The 20,905-nt window shown below is 44.7% G+C and overlaps 3 protein-coding genes and 3 non-coding genes across 6 annotated transcripts in view; 3 read left to right on the top strand and 3 right to left on the bottom strand.

Annotated features, from left to right (window-relative positions):
* Positions 1 to 232, bottom strand: part of LOC111138581 (histone H2A-beta, sperm-like) — a 17,659-nt gene extending 17,427 nt beyond the window's left edge. Inside the window, exon 1 of the mRNA XM_022490600.1 lies at positions 3 to 232. Coding sequence (XP_022346308.1) covers positions 3 to 232 — 230 coding nt within the window. The remainder of the gene's footprint in view (positions 1 to 2) is intronic.
* The window catches only part of LOC111162609, a 207,498-nt gene extending 201,201 nt beyond the window's left edge, over positions 1 to 6,297 (bottom strand). Inside the window, exon 1 of the mRNA XM_022527121.1 lies at positions 6,012 to 6,297. Within this exon, the coding sequence (XP_022382829.1) occupies positions 6,012 to 6,297 (286 nt within the window). The remainder of the gene's footprint in view (positions 1 to 6,011) is intronic.
* On the top strand, positions 630 to 1,097 carry LOC111138545 (histone H2B type 1). The gene has a single exon (XM_022490563.1). It carries the CDS (start codon positions 630 to 632, stop codon positions 1,008 to 1,010), a length of 381 nt encoding a protein of 126 aa, XP_022346271.1. The 3' UTR covers positions 1,011 to 1,097.
* Positions 6,298 to 7,112: 815 nt separating the features above from the next.
* On the top strand, positions 7,113 to 7,184 carry TRNAM-CAU. Its single transcript has one exon. It is a non-coding gene; the product is annotated as a tRNA-Met (tRNA).
* Positions 7,185 to 11,278: 4,094 nt separating this feature from the next.
* TRNAR-UCG lies at positions 11,279 to 11,351 on the top strand. Its single transcript has one exon. It is a non-coding gene; the product is annotated as a tRNA-Arg (tRNA).
* A 3,859-nt stretch (positions 11,352 to 15,210) lies between these two features.
* TRNAS-GCU lies at positions 15,211 to 15,292 on the bottom strand. Its single transcript has one exon. It is a non-coding gene; the product is annotated as a tRNA-Ser (tRNA).
* Between the last annotated feature and the right edge of the window lie 5,613 nt (positions 15,293 to 20,905).

The raw sequence follows: 20,905 nt of genomic DNA, 5'->3' as shown, positions 1-20,905 counted from the left end.
GCGTCTTCTTGTTGTCGCGCGCCGCGTTGCCCGCCAGCTCCAGGATCTCGGCGGTCAGGTACTCAAGCACGGCCGCCAGATACACGGGCGCGCCGGCCCCGACCCGCTCCGCATAGTTGCCCTTGCGGAGCAGGCGGTGCACGCGACCCACCGGAAACTGCAGACCGGCCCGCGACGAGCGCGTCTTGGCTTTGGCGCGCGCCTTGCCGCCCTGCTTCCCGCGTCCAGACATAGTCAGCAAAAAACGGCGCACCAAAAAGCAAAAACGAGCGGCTCAGTGGGCAAGAAGCTAGACTATTATAGTCTGCGGCGGTTTGGTAAAGCAGCCTATGCCGTGGGCCCAACACAACTCCAGCCAATCAAAAGGCCCATCCAAATCAACCATCCTCCTAATTTACATAGGGCGTTTACGGTTGCAAGGTCAATTTACTTAAAGTTGGATATATGGAGGAAGAGCCAATGAGAGTTTAGGATAATCAAGGAGCCTATCAGGATTTAGGATATTTCAAAAACCAATCAGAAAGCTCAATTCTGCAATCCCTAATTTGCATGCACACCAAATAAATAGGAGGGCGCTGGGCCGTGGGCGTGCATCTTTCGTTTTGTGGTAGAAGCGCTTTATCAGTACTATGCCTGAACCCGCCAAGTCGGCTCCGGCCCCGAAGAAGGGCTCCAAGAAGGCGGTGACCAAGGCGCAGAAGAAGGACGGCAAGAAGCGCAAACGCAGCCGCAAGGAGAGCTACTCGGTGTACGTGTACAAGGTGCTGAAGCAGGTGCATCCCGACACGGGCATCTCGTCCAAGGCCATGGGCATCATGAACTCGTTCGTCAACGACATCTTCGAGCGCATCGCGGGCGAGGCGTCCCGCCTGGCGCACTACAACAAGCGCTCGACCATCACGTCCAGGGAGATCCAGACGGCCGTGCGCTTGCTGCTGCCCGGGGAGCTGGCCAAGCACGCCGTGTCCGAGGGCACCAAGGCCGTCACCAAGTATACCAGCTCCAAGTAAACTTGTCATCTTCAGTAGCACCAGCGTCATCAGGCTCTTTTAAGAGCCACCCACGTTGTCACTTAAAGAGCTGTAACTTTACAAGCTTGGTGAAAATAGGAGAACAAACAATATTTAATTTTGGCCGCTAATAACTATTTGGGAACACAAGTTTACGGCATGAGATAATCACCAAGAAATAAATCTGTGAGTAACCAAGAGTACCATGCATTCTGCTTCGCTACTCCATAGCTACTAAAAGCAATACACCTACGATGCTCCCACCTCGAGAGAGGGCTTTTCCGTTTTCAGTTTTCGTTCTCCCATTACTTTAGATCGGTAGTAAGTAGGGGAAAACCGTTCTCCTGGTTTTGAGTCGCGCTAAATCAAAACAAGAGAGTAAGCATTCTTGAGAAAACGAAACTACCCCCCCCCCCCCCCGTTAACTTTCTGTGAGCTTGCGAGTGGCTACAGCGGCATCTAATGGAGCAGGGTACTGTCTGCAACTTGCATTTCTAAACCACAGTGGGTGTCTGCCAGTCTCTCAAACCCGCGTCCTTCCATTTCCACTAAGTTCTTCACCGCACATTTTAACGTAGCTAAATACTGCCTCTTGGCAAGGTCAGAAATTTTTCCACTAGTTTTCTACCCGGCTGAATACACAGGGGTTTAAGAGACACTCCCTACAACTGGAAAACATTAAGGGGCAGGAAGCAAGTGAAAGTCTCCCATCTGTGGTTTGGCGCGCGGGGGTGGGGGGTGAGGGGGGTGGGGTGGTGGGGGTTGCGGGGGAGGCATTAAAAGAGAGGGATCTGCCTCAATTTCTCAGCCTCTTCACTCCTCAGCCCCATGGAGTCCCAGAGTTCTTCCTAAACCTCTCCGTGTCCCCAATGATCTTGTTCTCAGTCACATCCTCATTCCCTGGGATTTTAAGGGAGAAGAGTTAAAAAGGAATTACCATTCGTGTGCTTGTCCTTTGCCTGATTTCAGCCCGCAGTCATACAAAATGGAATCTCCCATTTTACAAGGGAATGACCTGAGGAATTAAGGTTAAGTAGCCCCTTACATAAATAAGTAAAAATGGGATCTGAATCCCCATCTAAGGACTGTTGACTTTTTCTCAAACTAGAGACCGGTTGCAATCATAGGAATGGGGTAACAGGATCAGAGGGAAAACTGACCATTAGAATAAAAGAAAAGTAAAACTCACCAGGAGATAACACTTGTGCTTTGATGCATAGCACAGTTTAAACCAGCCAAAGTATAAAACAAGATATGGAAACTAAGGATCACTGAGCAGCAACTTTGGCTTTTCTGAGCACTGTGCTGTAGGGGGGAAAAACCATGAGCAGTGGCAATGTATAACAGCTCAGAAATCTGCTTCTCCTTATTAGCTACATGTCTTTATCTACAAATCTCTACAAAGTAGATCTCTATGAACATTAATATAAGTGATATGGGAAAAGAAAAGCAAGGCAAAAGAAAAAATTAAATTTCCTTACTTCCTACAGCCTATTGACAAGTCCTTGAAGCAGGTAGAGTGACCTTCCTCTGGGAGCTCAGCTGCCTCCACGTTAATACCTTGCCAGAGGCAATCTTAGCTTAACATTATGGCAATGCCCCAGAATCCTGTAAGTCTACTTCAATACATAAAAATTCCCTTGGAAACTTTTTTCTCTACCCCCACCAAGATATCTGTTAGCGATCATTCTCCAAACATATGATCCACTGATAATACATCTGAAGAGTCTCATGAATGAGTTTTTACTAAGTAGTAATAAATGACTTTTTCCTAACAATAGCAAGCTCCCTCAAGGTCCTGAAAACCGTCTTTCCAAAATATCTTGAAAGCTTGTGCTGTCCCTTACCCCCTCCCAACTTGAAAGCATATAATGGGCCAAGCCTCACGGCCCCACTGCAGCTCTTTGAGCCCAGGGGTCCTGTCCCCGTGCTTTAATAAAACCACCTTTTTGCACCAAAGACGTCTCAAGAATTCTTTCTTGGACATCAACTCTGAACCCCGACCGTTTCCTACGTAAGTGACTCGGGTTTGTAATGGGGTTTGTGAAGAAGATTCTCTAAGCCCCACAGGTAATTAAGGCATCCATTTCAGGCTCTCCAAAGCTAATTTTAAGTGCATTTGAAAACAGTTCATGAAAAGATATATACAAGCGTGTCTTAAGGAAGAATCCCTTAGGACATGATACATTCCTGATGGCCTGTTTCAATGCTAAATTTGGGCCAGTTTCTTAAACCTTCCCGAGCATTTCCTTACCTCTAAAATGGGAATAATGAACAGTAACTACCATGAAATTGCAGAATGATCAGTAAAAAAACATAGTAAAGCATTTAGGACAGTACTTACTCAGAGGAAAGTCTCCCAAAATATTAACTGTAGCTAAAGCCTCTGGTTGAAGTGTGCCCAGGTCCCACGGGAAGGTGCCCGTGGTCCTGCCCATATTAGAATCTGAGTCTTGAGGCTTTGAACAAGGCAGTAGGCCACAAAAACTACCAGCAAGTGACACTAATTAGATTTCCTTGTCTGGAAGGATGAGCGATCTATATCCCCCTACTAAGAGTCTAAACCACTCCTTAGAATATCTCTGGACCCTGTGAACTCTTTAGAGGACAACCTGGGCTGTGAGACTTCCAGGCCTCTGCCTGCCAATTCAAGCAACATGTGTCTCATTTTCCAGGGATTTCCTCATGTCTTACTAGTACTAAGGGTACCTCATTGAACAGGATGTTGAGTTATAAGGAAGGGACCCTGGAAATTCACACAAGAGCTAAGTAGGAACTTTTTATTCCTGTTTTGTTCTCATGCCTCCAGTTTTCTTTGCCTAATTTCACTGTAGCGTCTGGCCAGTCTGAAGAATCATCTTCAGAAAAGGAGTTGCACTTTTAAAGCAAGAAGAGAATCGTGAAATTGCCGTCCATAACCTTTCCCAGACTAGGGAATTCTAGGGCCACGCTTAAGATTGCTGCTGTGTTGCCAACAACTTAGAAGACTGCTATCAATCTCACTTCATAAAAGAACTATCCTAATTACACTCAAAGGAAAATCAGATAACCTCGAAATAAGAAATCTTTATACCAAATAAATGACGCATAGTCAAACATTACGAGCAACACATGAACCTTTATCATAGTAAATCACTGGGATTTGGGGATTGTTCATCACAGCATAATTAGCCTAGGTGGATCAAGACAGTATTACACTGCATCTAGTTTCTGGGAATTGCTTTTATCAGGGAACAATGAGTTGCCATATTGTTACATGTGGCTAAAACTCATTTGTTTTAGGAGCAATGTTAGATTGTGTGATTATGCCTGATTACATCATAATTCATCTATTGATTGATATCTGCTTGGTTGTTTGCCTTAAAAAAAAATGTACAGGAGGACACCTGGGTAGCACAGGTAGTTAAGGGCCTGCCTTTGGCTCCAAGGGCCTGCCTTCAACGCAGGTCATGATCTCAGTGTCCTGGGATGGAGCCCCATGTCCTACTTCCTCTAAGCAGGGTCCTGCTTCTTCCTCTCCATCTGCCTGCCACTCCCCCTGCTTGTTCTCTCTGTCAAATATAAATAAAATCTTTAAAAAAAGAAAATGTAAAGGATGCTTTGCTGGAAAATATTAAGTAGAAATTTCATTGTGTGGATTATTTCATAATATTCTATTAATAACATGTATGTGTGGATTACTTATGATAATAGACTATAAGGCTTAAAACCAGGAAGTGAGAAGTAGATATAATTATAGGGAACATTGTCAGGAAATCTGCTTTAACCCTGTCCCTCCTCCCCAATTAGCTGAGCTGATTCAGAGACACTTTTTTGAATGTTGAAATGAAGGACTCAAACAAATCATTGGTTTCCAAATGCTCATCTATGGTTAGTATCATCAGTCTGTCCCAGTTTTCTCTATTCTCTATTTTCCCTACTCTTTGTAAAAGTGAAAGTAAGGTCGGTGCAGTAAATTTTAATTTAAAAATTATATAAAGGTTTAAAAAAAGTTATATTAAAGGTTAATTTACATGTTTTTAATCCTATAATTCCTCACCGATGTATTGTCTTCTAAAAGGTACAAAAACTGCCTGCCTCAGTCGTTTGGTGTCTCAATTTTATTATTGGGCCTCTGCACGCAGGTAATAAAACTGCATTTTTTTCTCCTGTTCATACGTCTCGTGTAAATTTTAATCCAGCTAGAAGACCTTCAAGGAAGAGGGCTATTTCCTTCCCTACACTTAGTAATTTGGGGTGAAGAATCCCGATGCCTGTATGTACAGGTTTTAAAAAGTCCCACTCATTACGTAACAACCTTATCTACGTGAGGTTTTCAAACTCAGAAAATTTCGGAGGCTATGCTAAACACTAGCTGTCTCCCCGCGAGTGTATCACCACCCCACCCCACCCCCAGGAGTGCCTCCGGGACCTCCGAGCCCGCGGGAAAAGCGCGGCCAACCCGAGACCGGGGCGGAGCCGGCCGTTCTGCGGGAACTCTTCTTTGTTCCCCCGCCGCCCGGCGCCGCTGGCCTGCTCCCTTTGTCCCTCGCCCGCCCCGCCATCTTGGGCACGGAAGCCCGGCGGGGAAGGCCGGCCCGCAGCCTGCCCGCCCGGTATCCCCACTTCCTAGACATCAAGATCCGAGCGTGCACTTCTATCCCCGAGGTACTCGAGAACAGAGGCGACCCCGTGGGAAAGCAGACAATGCCACGTGAGATCTCTGCCGCCACAAACACGCTCTGGGGGCGGCTTAAACAGACCCGACTGCCGCGAAACAAAGACAGTACAATGAAGTGAACTCCCGAGTTCGAAAGCAATCGGGTAAGTCAACACACCAAGCAACAACCGTAATCTCTATAACTCTCGGTAAGTTTTAAAGGATCAAACACCAAGGCTTAAAACGGAATAAGGAAGGTTGCAGCTCTCTCAAGACACATGTGGGCGGCCCTGAAAAGGGCCTTTTGGATGAGAAGCATGGCGGGTGAGATCGGTTTTAGCCCCCGAAGCCGTAGAGGGTGCGGCCCTGGCGCTTGAGCGCGTAGACCACGTCCATGGCCGTGACCGTCTTGCGCTTGGCGTGCTCCGTGTAGGTGACGGCGTCGCGGATCACGTTCTCCAGGAACACCTTGAGCACCCCGCGGGTCTCCTCGTAGATGAGGCCGGAGATGCGCTTGACGCCGCCGCGCCGGGCCAGCCGCCGGATGGCGGGCTTGGTGATGCCCTGGATGTTGTCGCGCAGCACCTTGCGGTGGCGCTTGGCGCCCCCCTTGCCCAGGCCCTTTCCGCCTTTACCACGACCAGACATGACTACAACGCTGAAAGAACTCTCGAAAAATGCTTAGCAATAGTGAGGGCAATCGCCTTATATGTGCGGATTGCGGACCTAATTGAAGACTGAAAGCGCGCGCGCGGGAACGGCCATTGCCCGGCCCCGCCCCCCGCGGCGAGCTCGGTGACGTCACGGAGGCTGGGCGCGGGCGGACAGCCTCCGCCTCCCCCTCCCCCTCGGCCACCGTGCCCTCTGCAGGGACAGCTACAGCGCCCTGAGTCCCCGCCTGGGGATTTCGGACCCCTGAACCGCGTCAGACTAAAGAAAGGAGCGTTAGGCACTGACTGTCTTGCCGCATGGCGTGCCTTGTGCGATCTCGCAGGCGTCTGCGTGGGCCTGGGCGCCCCCGGCCTTCCTGCGCCCGAGGACCGGCCCTTCCTTCAGCCGGCCTCGGCGCCGGGCTCACGCGTCCAGACGGCACCTCCGTCATCAAGCCCGGAGAGTGTTCTTCCCAAAGGCGAACGCGCGCCTGGTCAGGGTCCCCGAAGCGGAATGTTCGCCCGCCGCGCGGAAGCCCGCCTTCCTTCCCTGTTGATTAAAGCTTGTCATTCTCTCTTGTGTATCCTGCCACCTCTCTTCTGCGTCCGAAATCGTAACAGGGTGCTCATGTTGCCTTCTCTGCGCCTTTGTTCTTTCTTTGATTCTGGTAGCGATATTACTTCTAAGAGAACTGGCAGCTCGTGGGAGCCGAAGGGTTGAAGCAAACAGAAGACCGTGCGTGGGTTCTTCGAATAGGAGGAATAACCTCAGAACACAGTTAAGAGTATTACTAGGAAAGCAGCGTTCCGAGGAGCAGAGTGGCGCAGCGGAAGCGTGCTGGGCCCATAACCCAGAGGTCGATGGATCGAAACCATCCTCTGCTAGCTCGGTTTTTGCTACTACACCATCTTAGTTGAAGTTCTATAGCTTAGTGTCACGACACGGAAAGAAAACAGAGCTAGAATTTGTTTTGTTTTGTTTTGTTTTGTTTTGTTTTGTTTTGTTTTGTTTTGTTTTGTTTTGTTTTGTTTTGTCTAACTCCGGAGTTTAAATTACTTCCTGAAAATAAACGTGAAACTGTTTACATTCTCTAGAGATAAACAGAACGTCGGCAAAGGACAATTATTATTAACTAATATGTCTTCCCATAATAAACGTTATTTCTAGGGGTTGCCCAAGTGATAGTGCTATAGTTGCCACCAGTGATCACGACAATCTCATTGCCCTAGGAAGCCGGGGAAACGCTAAAATAAGCTGAGTGTGGCAGTGAGGGCAGGGATGGAAGTCCAGATAAATTTAATCTTCTATACGTAATTCAGAAAGCCCCACTTGTTAGGTATTTGTAGCCATGGGGCTAGAGAGATACACAAGAAATCTACCGGGCCATCCCAGCGCCAAACCTTTGCGATTCGAGAGTCTTAATCTTCGAAGTAAATAAATAACAGTCTGAGCCAGAGTGTAAAGTTTTGGTGGCCACGATGGAACTCTGACCTGAGAAAACCACTTATGTGGTCGCTGCTGCCTTCTTTTGCAGTCTCTAACAGGACTGTTATCTATGCTCATTTTTTAAAGTGTATGTTTTATATATTTCTCAGAAAAGATCCCTATTCAGATATTTATGTGTCAGATACTGTGCTAAGCACAAAGAAAAGTATTTAAGTAGCCTACAGTCTAGACATGCTTTCAAACAAGTATGTATAGTAGAATAAGACATTTCTTTTAAAAGATTATACACCAAATGTAGTGAGAATAAGGAAAAATGATTGTTCCTGATAGCCCCATGATCAACCAGTAATTGGATGAATTTCTAGAAGGACTCCCATGACTGAACGTATACTCAAAGTTAAGATTTATTACAGCACAGGGGAAAGTGCAGACACAGCAGGAGAGAGATATTCTGATTAAGTATTCTGACAACCTGGTTCATAGTGACCCACTGCTTCAGGTACACAGGATAGCATCATGATGCAGTAATTAAGTGAACATTCCAGTATTTTAGTTTACAGAGTGTGACCAAGGGTCATCACCATGGCTACAGACATCTGTGAAAACTTGCGTAAAATAGGTTTGCTGCATTACCTTTGCGCTGACAATGCACCAATTTGGAAAAGGTGGCAGATTTAGAGTTGAAACTAGAATGAGTAAGAGGTTGGCAAGGTAGACAAGAAGAGGTTTCTAGATAGGGAAATAAACAAATAAATAAATACAAGGAGGCATAACACTTAAGGGTCTCTAGAGAACTACAAAACATTCAGTGTGCTCAAGCATGGCAGTGAGGGAGATTGGAGGAGACGGATTTGGGGAGAAAAGTAAAATGGTTGTATTCTGATCATCTCCCATTCACCCTATAGCTGAAGGAGCGGTCCTCTGCCCTAAACAATGCCAGATGGCCGGACACACCTTGCTCAACACTGGGCAGATGAGATGGGTAGCTGTTTACCAGTCACATATACTCACAGCCTGGAGGGGGAGGGCAAAGCATGGCACGCAAGTTGGCTAAGGTCACACTCCCGAGTGACCAGCAAGGGCTGTGGGAGGTAAGCTTTGTAGCAGACAGAGAAGAGTGACCACTGGCTTCCACCAAAAGATGGAACTGGCTTATTTTCTTCCTTCCAGAACCAACAGAGAGGCGAAATCCATTAGGCTGAGGGGCTGGGATGCACCTGGTCTGATTGATAGAGGAATCAGCGAGGTAGAAGGCATATCCTATGAGAACAGGTGAATTCCTAGGACTGTTTAGGGCCCTGTAAGATTCAAAGATGTCAAAGGAGTCCTTGAAATTTTAGGTCTTCCAACATAATACTGAGCTGTGGAAGAAGAGACAAGGAAAGGGACAATCATAAGGAAGTTAATATGCAGTGCAAACAGCTTTTGATTTTATTCCTCTATGGGCAGTAAGAAACTATCACCAAGTTTGATCAGAGGAGTAATACAATCAAATTTTCTAGCCAGAAACAAAAAAAATCTCTGCAGGGGGCACCTGGGTGGCTCAGTGGGTTAAAGCCTCTGCCTTCTGCTCAGGTCATGATCTCAGGATCCTGGAATCGAGCCCCGCATCGGGCTCTCTGCTCAGCAGGGAGCCTGCTTCCCCCCTCTCTCTGCCTGCCTCTCTGCTTACCTGTGATCTCTGTCTGTCAAATAAATAAATAAAATCTTTAAAAAAAAAAAATCTCTGCAGTTTTCAAGTTTATGGTCTGGTCTTTGATTGTGTCTTTGTTTTTTATTTGTTTTTATCATAAACTATACAATAATGTCTTTTATAATTTATAGGGTTTTTAAAAATTATTTCTTCAACTTCAACTTCAACATATACAGGCACAAGTAAGCAGACTAACATATTGGAACTTGCAAACTTGATCACTTCAGAGAGAAGAGAAAATGATCCCTTTAGCCCACTAAACCAGGAAGCCAAGTCATCTGCCCACCTCCAAAAACATGCAGTTGAAATGATAGATGGATTGACTCCCCCCCGCCCCAACCATCATTCACGGCCATAACCAGGCCCATATCAGCAGCACATTTCTCGTCAATAATCATTAACTGTCCAAGGCTTTCATCATGATCTTCTGCTACAGATATCTGGGATATCTGTTTCTTAGGTATCCCCAGAAAGGACATTGACGCTTGAGGGGAAAGGTCATTGGCACCAAGACACCAGTCATCCTCAAGAATTCTTTTGGCTGGAGATCCTTGCCAGTGATCTTCCTGAAGATTGTGTCTCCCTCCACTGGGTTGGTGACTGAGCCTTGGCGATCTCCTCTTACCACTCAACCCAACACTAACCATGATGGTTTAGTCACCATCTTCCTGCTTCCAGGGAAAGAGGAAGAGAACAAGTCCATAATCAGATTTTCACAGGATAAAAGAATCTTTGAGTTAAATAATACCCATATTAAAAATGACAGCAAAATTCAAAAATACATGTATTTGAGAAATTCAGCATGTTTTTATTGCTCCTACTATTTGCCAGATGTAATTCTGTGGATAGGGAAAAAAAGACTGTATAAAAGACTCCACTTCTGTGCTCCAGAAACTGCTAATTTAACATCACAAATGAGCCAAGAGGGCCAAAGCTCCCAAGGCCTGGGATTTAAGAAAATTAAGGTAATTCGATATGCGTAGATAGTCGACATTATCCTCAAACAAGGTGCATGAGGTCACACAGATTCACTGATAAACTCAAAAAAAGTCATCCAAAATGTAACTTGAAATCTCTATCACTTTACTGGGCCAAGCGCTCTACAAAACATTATAAACTCTATAAATATCTTCTCCATACAAAGAATGATTTTATTGCAACACATTTTTGGGTTGAATCATCTATTAACTGTAAGAATTGTTAACAGTCGAAATTTTTGTAATCCTACTAGAGTGTTTACTCCTTAATATGTGGAAGCCTCAGATAACACTAATGACCTTGGACCATTCTACACCCCTCCTGAAACGCCAACCAAAGATTGCTATTCTTCTCCAAACAGATGGAGACACACGGGGGAAAGTGCTCTGATGTCACATTACAACAATCCAAGAAAGTCCCAGAGGAGTATGAGAAGTGGACCCTGCAGGTATCCATGCAGGACAGCGAGAAAGAAAATGGTGCAGATGCCAAGACTTGCCTTCTGGGTGCGGTTTGCACCGTAACTGTCAGGAGGACCTTCCAAGGACCTAGAGTCTCAAAATAGTGAATGCGGACAATATGCAGTATTTTGGCAGCTTTCAGGTGCCATGAACAGCTTTTCTGCTCAGGAGTGGTAATGTCCATGACTTTTCTCCCCCTGGAGGACCCAAGACCGAAATAATTGTCAGTTCCTACCCTTCCTGGGTCCCGACTCGGTGGCCCCAAATAACCCTGATCATCTCGTTTCCCTTTCTTCAATAGCGAGAAGCGCGGGTGGCCGGGGTGCTCTTTGACAACTCGGGACGGGTCGGAAAGTTCATTATAGTTTCTAAGTGCTGCCGCAAAAAAACCACACCTGGGGACCACGTGGCCTAACGGATAAGGCGTCTGACTTCGGATCAGAAGATTGAGGGTTCGAATCCCTTCGTGGTTAGTCTTTCTTATGCGCTCCCCCAAATTACTGTATTTCACGTGCTGGGAAGAATCGCTTGTTACCTGTTTTCCAAACCCGTTTCTTTTTTCCTACTCTAATTTTTTTTTAATTTTTTTTTGTTTTTAATTTAAATTCTACTAACCAACTTCTAGTACACCAGTAGTTTCAGATGTCGCGTTCAATAATTTTTCACTTACATATAACACCCAGTGCTCATCACATCAGGTGCCCTCCTTAATGCCCATCACCCGGCAACCCCATCCTTCCACCCTCCTCCCCTCCAGCAACCCTCAGTTTGTTTCCTAGAGTTAAGAATCTCTCATGGTCTTTTCTCCTCTCTGATGACCTCCCACTCTGTTTTCCCTCCCTTCCCCAATGTTCGGTCCTCTGCCCTGTTTCTTATATTCCTCATATGAATGAAACATATGATAATTGTCTTCCTCTGATTGACTTATTTCGCTCAGCATAATCCCCTCCAGTTCAAACTCTAAAGAGGTCCTTCTCAAAGACCTGGGGAGAACCAGTGTCAAGACTAAGACAGGCTGAGAGTCAAAACTGGAGCAAGGCCGTCCCAGAAACTGAGGGCTCCCAAGCTCTCCTCAAATTTGGATTTTAAGAGCCTGAGTTTCATTTTCACAGTTTCAAGGGAACTCAGGTCTGTAAACAGACCGCTCTCTCAGATTTGCTGAGTCCCAGACCAAGGCCAGACCCCAGGGGCCAGGACAGTGGGAGATTATTGCTTCTCCTCTCCCCCTCTTTTCCTTCACGTTGGTCTTCTAGTCTGAGTCTGCACTTCCTTGCAAGATCTGGCTGCTGAAGTCTGTGTTACTGGTTTTCACTCTTCCCCTCCTTTTCCTTCTTAACTTCTCTTTTTCCTTTGCTTTTGTTGCTGTCAAAAAAGGATGACAACAGCCCAGATTCAAACCTAAATTACAGAACAGAAAAACATAAGGTCATGAAAAGAGCCCAGCTGCTTACAGAGCGTGTAGGCAAGCAGGAAAACAGAGAAAACAGCTGCACAAAATACACAAAGACACATTTTTGTGCCTAAATAGCTGAATTTAATAATTTACGATGAAGAAAAAGTAATTTCCAATTCTTGGCTTCATGGTGAAACACACTTCAGATCACATGAAGGATGCTTTCACTGGGTGAAAGCAATGAAATTAAAACAAGATAATAATTACATCTTCCTTTCCCCAGCCTCTTTTTTAGATGTCCGGTATGACTCTGGTTTTCCCTAGTCAGCTGTCGAGTCCAAATTGTACAGAGTTGGGGCTTGAGCATTTGTTCCCATGCATTGAGATTTCTCAGACTAAAAACAATTGCTATGTGTTAATGTCATGTGAAGCCACTCACTGTCCCTTCATCACAAAACGTACCATGTACACTAAGTATCCTTTTATAAACCAGAAAAAGGATATACTCTAGAAAGAACTGAAATCATAAAGACAGCAGATGTGTGTGAAGCAGGCTCAACAGTGCAAACATATTTAAAGGCCCAGCCTGACTCATGTCTACTAATATCCCATTGATCGAAGTCAACCTCATGCCCCAGCCCATAGGCCAGGGGTGACACTCCACCTCTTGAAAAGCAATGGAGAAGTTACTAGACAAAGGGCTTGGATACAGGAAGGAGTGAAAAACTGAGGCCAATACTTTAGTCATTTGAGGAGTCAATGCAGATTTACAAATTCTAGAAATCATTCATCCTTTCCTATTATCTTACACCTTATTGCATTTCATCTTAAAAATGAGTTCCCAAGTGTATGAATTACATGGATTTTGAGAAAGAGAAGAGCAGTGCCTGACACTCGGGCCCAGGTCTGACACTCACAGCTCAGCCTTGATGTTGCCAGGAGCTGGCCTGGCCCTCACAGCTAAGCCCTGGTCAATTCCTGTGGAACATAAATAATTTTAAATAATTTTAATGGCAAGGCCATTCTGTGACCCCCAGGAAGCAAGATAAAAACAAAAACACTGTCCATAATCATGTGTCCTACTTGGATCTTCTCACCTTCCACACAAGAATTATTAAGATAACCAACCAATCATAGAGTTACTGAGTCACTTGCTAGATCACTGTGATCTTTTGCCTCCCTCATTGCAACAAGACAATATATCCAACTTTGTTCAACTATAGTGTCCCTCATATAGTCTTTGGCAGAAGATCAATTATCTTGAATTTTGAAGCACTAATTATCACAGACATAAGGACAATGAACAGTTTTGTGATATCTTCCTTTCATCCATCACCTAGCCAGGTTAAGGGGAGATGGGTTAAAAAGCTGGAGATAATCTTTGCATGTCACAGGAGTGACAAAAATTTCCAGTTTGCCGTATCTTAACATGCTATGTTTTTGTTGAGATATGTGCTGTCTTGGGCCATGTGACAGTCTTAAATTTTTATTTAAGAATGTTATCAATATTTTCCATTGTGGGGGGCACCTGGGTGGCTCCCTGGGTTAAAGCCTCTGCCTTCAGCTCAGGTCATGATCACGTGGTCCTGGGATCGAGTCCCTCATTGGGCTCTCTGCTAGGAGGGGGAACCTGCTTCCCCCTCTGTCTCTCTGCCTATTTGTGATCTCTGTCTGTCAAATAAATAAATAAAATCTTTTTTTTTTAATTTTTTTCCATCGTGATTTTTTTTAACATTATATCATTTTTAGTGGTCTTCTTTTATTTAGGACTTTGTAAACCATCTTCAAACTATGTATATCATATAAACCAGATATTGTTAGATGAAATTCAAAATCAGATATTGCTTCAAATTTCATGCTTTTGTAAGCCTCAATCTTCATGAGGCTTTGGATCATGACAAATGTTCTTCAGAAGAATTTTCTAGATATCAAAAGCCACAGTCAGTCGCAGGATTTGAACATGTTGGAAAGATTTCATCACCCTAACTAGGTGATTTGAAAGAACTTGGTTTCCATGAACCGTAATAAGGAAAGCCTCGTTATATGATTTTCTAAAACAATTAGTTTGGTTTCTGCCTCCGTTTCCACATCACCTGAGACAGGTGCTAGAGGGGGGGCGTTCTAGATACATCATCTCTACAGTCCCTTCGAATTTTGTGATCCCACGCTGTGTACCCTATCCCTTGCTCTAGTTCACAGTAAAGTGAAAAGAGGAGACAGGAGAGATTTTACGGGATTATGTGCTCAAATTAAGATGTAACTGGCAGAAGAGGACCAAAGAAGGGAGAAACCAATAGAGGCTGGAGCGCTTGTAAGAGATCTTTGATTTAAATTAATTCAACTGAAATACAAAAAAGGAGAATGGTGCCTTTCTTTGCGAATTCACCGGAAGAGTACCTAAGATCTGGGCCTTGCAAAAGGATTTTTTTTTTTTTTTTTTTTTTTTTTTTTTTTTGCCAGAAGGGGGCGCGAGCATCACCCGCTCGCCACAACCCCTCGGAGGCCTGGACCGCCCCTGGGAGAGCTGAGGTCACGGTTGGGGGGCGGGAGACCCGAGCGGGCCGAGGGAAGCGCGTAGGGGAAACCCCGAGGGGCGCGGTGCCTGCAGCCTCGGTGGGAGCGCGGGCAGCAGGGGCCTGAGGGCCTCTTGCGCGAGCAGCTCAGTGGCGGGAGAAGTCGCAGGGTCCGCAAACAGGGTTTCAGGCCTCAGTGGAGGCCCCGGGGGCGCCCTGAGCCCCCGCCGCGGGAGCGGATTTGGTGCGGCACTGCCAAGCAGGCCGTAGCCCCGGAAACCCCCGTAAAACGGTTAAAGAGGTAAGTTAGGTATAGCGGTCTCGCCTGTTTTTGGTTTTTTCTCCAACCGCTTCCAGCAAAGCCCGCCGGTCATCTCGCTCACCAAGAGCTAAAACCTCACTCCACCGGTTCAGTGGGGGAGCCGCCGACGAGGATGGGATTCGAACCCACGCGTGCAGAGCACAATGGATTAGCAGTCCATCGCCTTAACCACTCGGCCACCTCGTCACCTGCAAAAGAAGTCTCAGATAAGTGTTATGTGGCGATGCTGAGCACGGTTCCGTGTTGCAATCTCCGTTATTGATTATATGCTTTCATTAATAAAGAAGACCTCTGTGCTGTAAGTGGTCTTCTTGCCTTGATAAAGGAAAAAAAAATAATAAAGAAGAGACTATAGTCCCGGGAGGGAGGGGTTTGGGGGGAGGGGAGTGGACGGGGGTAAAAACAAAATGCACTTCCTCAGGAAACCTGGCAGCCTCCGACGGAAGAATGGAGTTCATGGGTGCTTTGGTGTTAGAAATCAAATTGGTTTTCGTCACTCCTTTAGGCCATGGACATTGAAACCACCATGAAACGAGCTGTATTGTACCTGTTATTGCAGGATCCTCCTCGGCAGGGTTCTCAGATGTCTGCTGTAGAGAACATCAGCGCTTCTTAGAAAGAACCATCACCTCCCAGAGTGCGAGCGGGGGACTGGTGAGGAGCCGGGGCTGGGAGGTGAAGGTCAGATCCACTGGAACTGGTCCCAAGTGTCAGACCAGAGATTTCGGGCTTTATTAAAGAATTTTAGGACCATCGGACAGAGTTTTGTTTTATTTCGACTTGTTTTGTTTGTTCTGTACAGGCAAATTTGATTTTAAAAAGATAATTTATTATTGTCATTTTTTTTTTATTATTGCCTATTTCAATGCCCTCCAAAGACCACCAGGAACACACCTGCAGTTGGATTAAGTTGGGATTGTGGCTGCCGCAACTAGGAAGGGCACACACCTGGAGAGACCTTGGAGGATCTCAGTTAAAGGGGGAGTTTTAAGACTTTCTTAAATACAAACGTCCTTTCGTGTTTTACATATTATGCCATATTGTTAACCAAACACAACATATTTCATGATTAAAAACAAAACAAAACAAAACTCTCAACAAGTTTGATATAGAGAGAATGTACCTCAACATAATGAAGGTCATAGACAACCTTCCCATTGGATATAACTCAAATAATGAATTTATCCAAAATTGGATAACTACATGCAGAAATTGAAATTGGACCTCCATCTCACACCACTCACAGAAATTTACTCGAAATGGATTGAAGACAATCCACTTATAGTTAGAGTTATAAGACAAGAAACCATAAAACTCCTAGAAGAAATCATGAGGGGGTTAGCTCATTGACATTTATTTTGGCAACGATTTTTCAGATATGACACCAAAAGAACAAACAACAAAAGAAAAAAATGAACAAGTGGGAAGTCTATCAAGCTAGAAAGCTTCAGCACAGCAACAAGAAATCAAGTTGACGAAAAAGCAAGCTGTGAAATGGGAGAAAATATTTGCAAACCACGTGTTGGGTAAGGAGTTAATATCCAAAATATATAGAGAGAGAACTCAGAGAGCTCAGTAATGACAAAAAAAAAATCCAATTTAAAAATGGTCAGAGAACTATGTCAAACTAGACTTGTTGGCCTCCTCCTTCAGTCTTCCAGCTCCTTTGGTTTCCGGGGGTCATTTGCATGGACCTTCCTTTCACAGAACAACGCTTCTCCAAAGAAAACATCTAAAGCAGGCCAGCCTGCTCGACATCACCAGTAATCAGGGAAATGCAAGTCAAAAGCACCATGAGCTATAACCTCATGTCTGTTACAATGCCTATCACCAAAACGTCAAGAGAGAAGAAGGTTAGCAACTCCGTGGAGAAAGGGGACACCCGGTGCACTGTTGGTGGGAATGGAAATTGGGGCAGCCACTGTGGAAAACATTATGGCGGTTCCTCAAAAAATTAAAGACAGCAATCCCACTTCTGGGTTTTTATCCAGAGGAAATGAAAACAGGTTATCAATGAGATATCTTTGCCATATTGTTGACCAAACACAACATTCTTTCATGATATCAAAGAGATATCTAAGAGATATCCCATGCCAGGTGCAGCATTATTTACAATAGCCAAAACGCAGAAACACCAGTGTCAGTGAATGAATGGAGAAAGAGGAAGCTGTGCACACATACACATTCGTACTACAAGGATACACAGAGACAGTGGAGTCTTACTCAATGTAAGAAGGAACATGTCCTTTGTGACAACGTGGCTAGATCTTGAGGGCGTTATGCCCAGTGAGACAAGTCAGACACAGAAAGACAAATACCGTGTGATCTCACTTCTATACAGAATCTTAAAAAGCTGAACACTGAACTTTTAGAAATACAGAGTAGAAAAAAAAATACAGAGTAGAATGGTGGTTATCGGGGTCTGGGCAGGGAGTGGAATTGGGGAGTTGGGGGTCAAAGGGAACAAAACTTGCTGTGAGAAGATAAGTGACTTCTCGAGAGCTGATGCACAAACTCGTGATTATAGTGAACAATATTACATTATATAAAGTGGTAAGAGACCCTGTCTTAAATATTCTCATCACACAAAAAGGAAATGGTAATTCTGTGACACGATGAAGGTGTTAGGCAATGCTGTGTAACATATAAAAGCATCAACACGTTGCACATCTCCCACAATGTTCTATGTCAATTATATCTCAAATTTGAAAAGAAAAAAAAAAAGGCAGGGGGGTACTTATTGTAACATTTGTCTTCTGTTGGATGATTGAGGGAAGAGACAAGAAAGCTGGACTTTGTCCTGGGTCAGGAAGGGAGGGCATAATTCTGTGATTTCGTATCTTCATAAATTCTATCTTGAAAAAGGTAATAGAATGAAGCTAAATTTAGAACATTAGCGGTCCCTGGCTGCTTTTCTCTTTCTCATCTACATTCAAGGTCATTAAACAAAAATAATAATAATAATAACTCTGCATGTGTGTGCGCACCGCTCTATGACGTGATCGGGATTCAAATTGCAGGCTCTTAGGAGGTACCAAGGAATGATTTAATAAATAGCAAATGTTAATTATCAAATCAATATAATAAATACCTGTAAACAGGTCAAAAAAATACAAAGTTGTACTTGTTTTTAAGCTTAAGAGAGTGACAGATTCTAAAATGTTTCTGGAAAGAAAAAAATGTATTTGGGTTTGGTGCTGTTAGAGCTGGGAATGGTCAAAAACGATGACCAGCGTTAAACTGAAGAGTTCGTTGATTGTTTCATTGATTCAATCTTTCCAAGAATATTTATCAAGCTTCTCTTATGTGCCAGGCCCTGTTCTAAGTACAGGAACGAACACCATGCATAAAATCCCCTCTCCTAGTGAAAGTGAATTAGGCAGAAATAGGCAACAAATAATTAAAAACTCAAAACATACACTATGTCAGAAAGTAGCAAATGCCATGGAGTGGTAGCCGGCTGAATAGGGTGGTCAGGGAAAAATCAGCTCAGTGGGCCTCGCTGCTTCCAGCACATTCAAATCCAGGAGGAACTTTGGGAAAATAGCCAAATCTGGGCATTATACCGTGAGATTCTGATTCACCTGTCAGGAGTGATATTAGAAGAGTGATAGTTGAGCTCTTCAATGCTGGCTTAATTGTAAAGAAAGATAAAGGAAAACTATAAAAGCTAACACCTAGAAGTAACTTTCCCAATTGGGAGGTACTGGGAATTGCTCTCGATATAGCAATCACTGACAAAGCCAAAAAAAATAAATAAAATAAAAAAATAAAAAGATGCTTGCAAAGTATCAGTCATAGCAGAAGGCCGTTCAGCTTCGGAATCTCTAGAGCCTTTGAAACCCAGGGTGGTAAACGTACTTTTGTGAAATACCTTCCCTTCAGTGAGGGCTGAACCCAGGGACTTCCTAACCTACAGAACACAGTAAATGTGATGGGATCTCACTCGCATGATTAGATTACAACAGATTGTGATTTCCGGTTGCTTTCTCAGCTCACATGCTTTGACAAAACAAGCTGCCACGTTGGTAAGGTCCAAGTGTCTGGACTCCAGCCAGCAACCAGCCCGCAGCTGAGGCCCTCAGTTCCACAACCTTTAAGCAACTGAATCCTGCCACACACAACGTGAGCCTGGAAACGGATCCTTCCCCAGCTGAGCTCTGAGATGACCCCAGTCCAGCCCGTACCTTGAAAGCCGATCACAAAAGACACTGAAGCAGAAAGACCCAGCAATGCTCACCCTGGAGACCCAGAGCAACTGTAAGGTGAAGAGCATCTTGTTTGAAATGTCAGTGCTGCGGTAATTCATGCCAGTCCTGCTGGCAATTACACACTGGATAGATAACCAAGAAACTCAGGAAGGCCTGAAGGCCCAGAGAGCCTGTGGCTGGGAGGGAAGGCCATTGAGAAGGTGGAGACACAAGGTACCCCAAGATTGCCAGATCTGAGTTCAGATGTCAATCATCACACCAGGGAGCTGCTCTAGAAGATCCTCTTTAAAAAAAGGCATGTGGAACCTGGATCCAAATTTTACCTCTGAGAAAAGTCCTCATGAACAGAATCAATCCAAGGAGCACTAACAGACACGTGCTGTTTAGTACCGGAGGCTGTGGTAAACTGCACCATGGCTTCTAACAAAGGCCCAAATCCCAATCCCCAGAACCTGTGAATACATTACCTTACTTTTACAGATGCGATTAAATTGAGGATTAAAAATAAGTTGAGACGAAGAGATTATCCTGGACTTTCCAAGGATACCCAGAGAAAGGTCAGAGTCAATAATAGGAAACATGACTGCAAAAGCAAGAGGCGACACAGGGAAGAGTCCTCTAGAAGCTGAACATGGCAAGGACACAAGATTCTTCCCTGAAGTCTCCAGAAAACCTGCTGACACCTTGATTTCAGATTTCTGATCTCCAGAACTGTAAGAAAAGTAGACTGTGATCTTTGAGCCACTAAATTTGTGGTCATTTGCTACAGCTGCAGTAGGAAATTAATACATTACATAAACGTTCTAATGTTCTAAAACATTGCCATGACTGGGGCTTAGCTACGAGGAAGTTTGCAGGGCTTTTTCTAGAACGATGTTTAGAGGCCACTGGAGTTTCTGGGGGCTTTTCTTTTGCTGTCACTGAGAACACTGGAGGATATGCTTGAATGAAAGAGAGTCAAGAGAAGGAATTTAGGGTCCAATGTCTAAAGAGAAGGTTGATTGCCACACATGGGACCTCTGTGACAACAGACCTTCAAGGGAAGACATGGATACTATTGCATCCGGTCAGTTGATCTTCAAGGTGTGTGGGTGTAAATTCAATCGAAGACACATTAAAGGAGGGCCTCTGGTATGCAAACCGTGGAAACTCTCAAATGACTATGATGGTGGGGGTTTCTCTCCATGGTCGGGACATTTTCAGGTCTACAGAGGATGTGCATGAACCTCGTAGGAAGAAAAGTCACAGGTGGGACCTGTGACATATGAACTCTTCATCACCAGAAGCACATAATTAACGCCCGTGGATCTGACTGACTTCAGGCACCAGGCCAAGCAAAAACAGGCACGAAGAGGGATTCTAAGGGGGCGGTGGGGGAGTAGTCAGAGACAATTTTCTCTTGGCCAAGGACTCTATGTTGATTTGGTTGTGGATTTGGAAGTAAATGGCATGTGTAGAATTCCAGAAGGTGAGTAAATGAGTTAGGAGAACCACAGAAGGAAAACTGCCGATGAATGATGAGGTCCCAAAGAGATGTGGACTCAGATTACTGGGTTTAGAGTCCACAGTGCTCACCATAGACTCCTAC

This window comes from Enhydra lutris, unplaced genomic scaffold (genome assembly GCF_002288905.1).
Source record: "Enhydra lutris kenyoni isolate GAN:26980312 unplaced genomic scaffold, ASM228890v2 scaffoldscaffold93, whole genome shotgun sequence".
Classification (NCBI taxonomy): domain Eukaryota; kingdom Metazoa; phylum Chordata; class Mammalia; order Carnivora; family Mustelidae; genus Enhydra; species Enhydra lutris.
The sequence above is the reverse complement of the archived record's forward strand: the minus strand, read 5'-3'. Positions and strand labels throughout refer to the sequence as shown.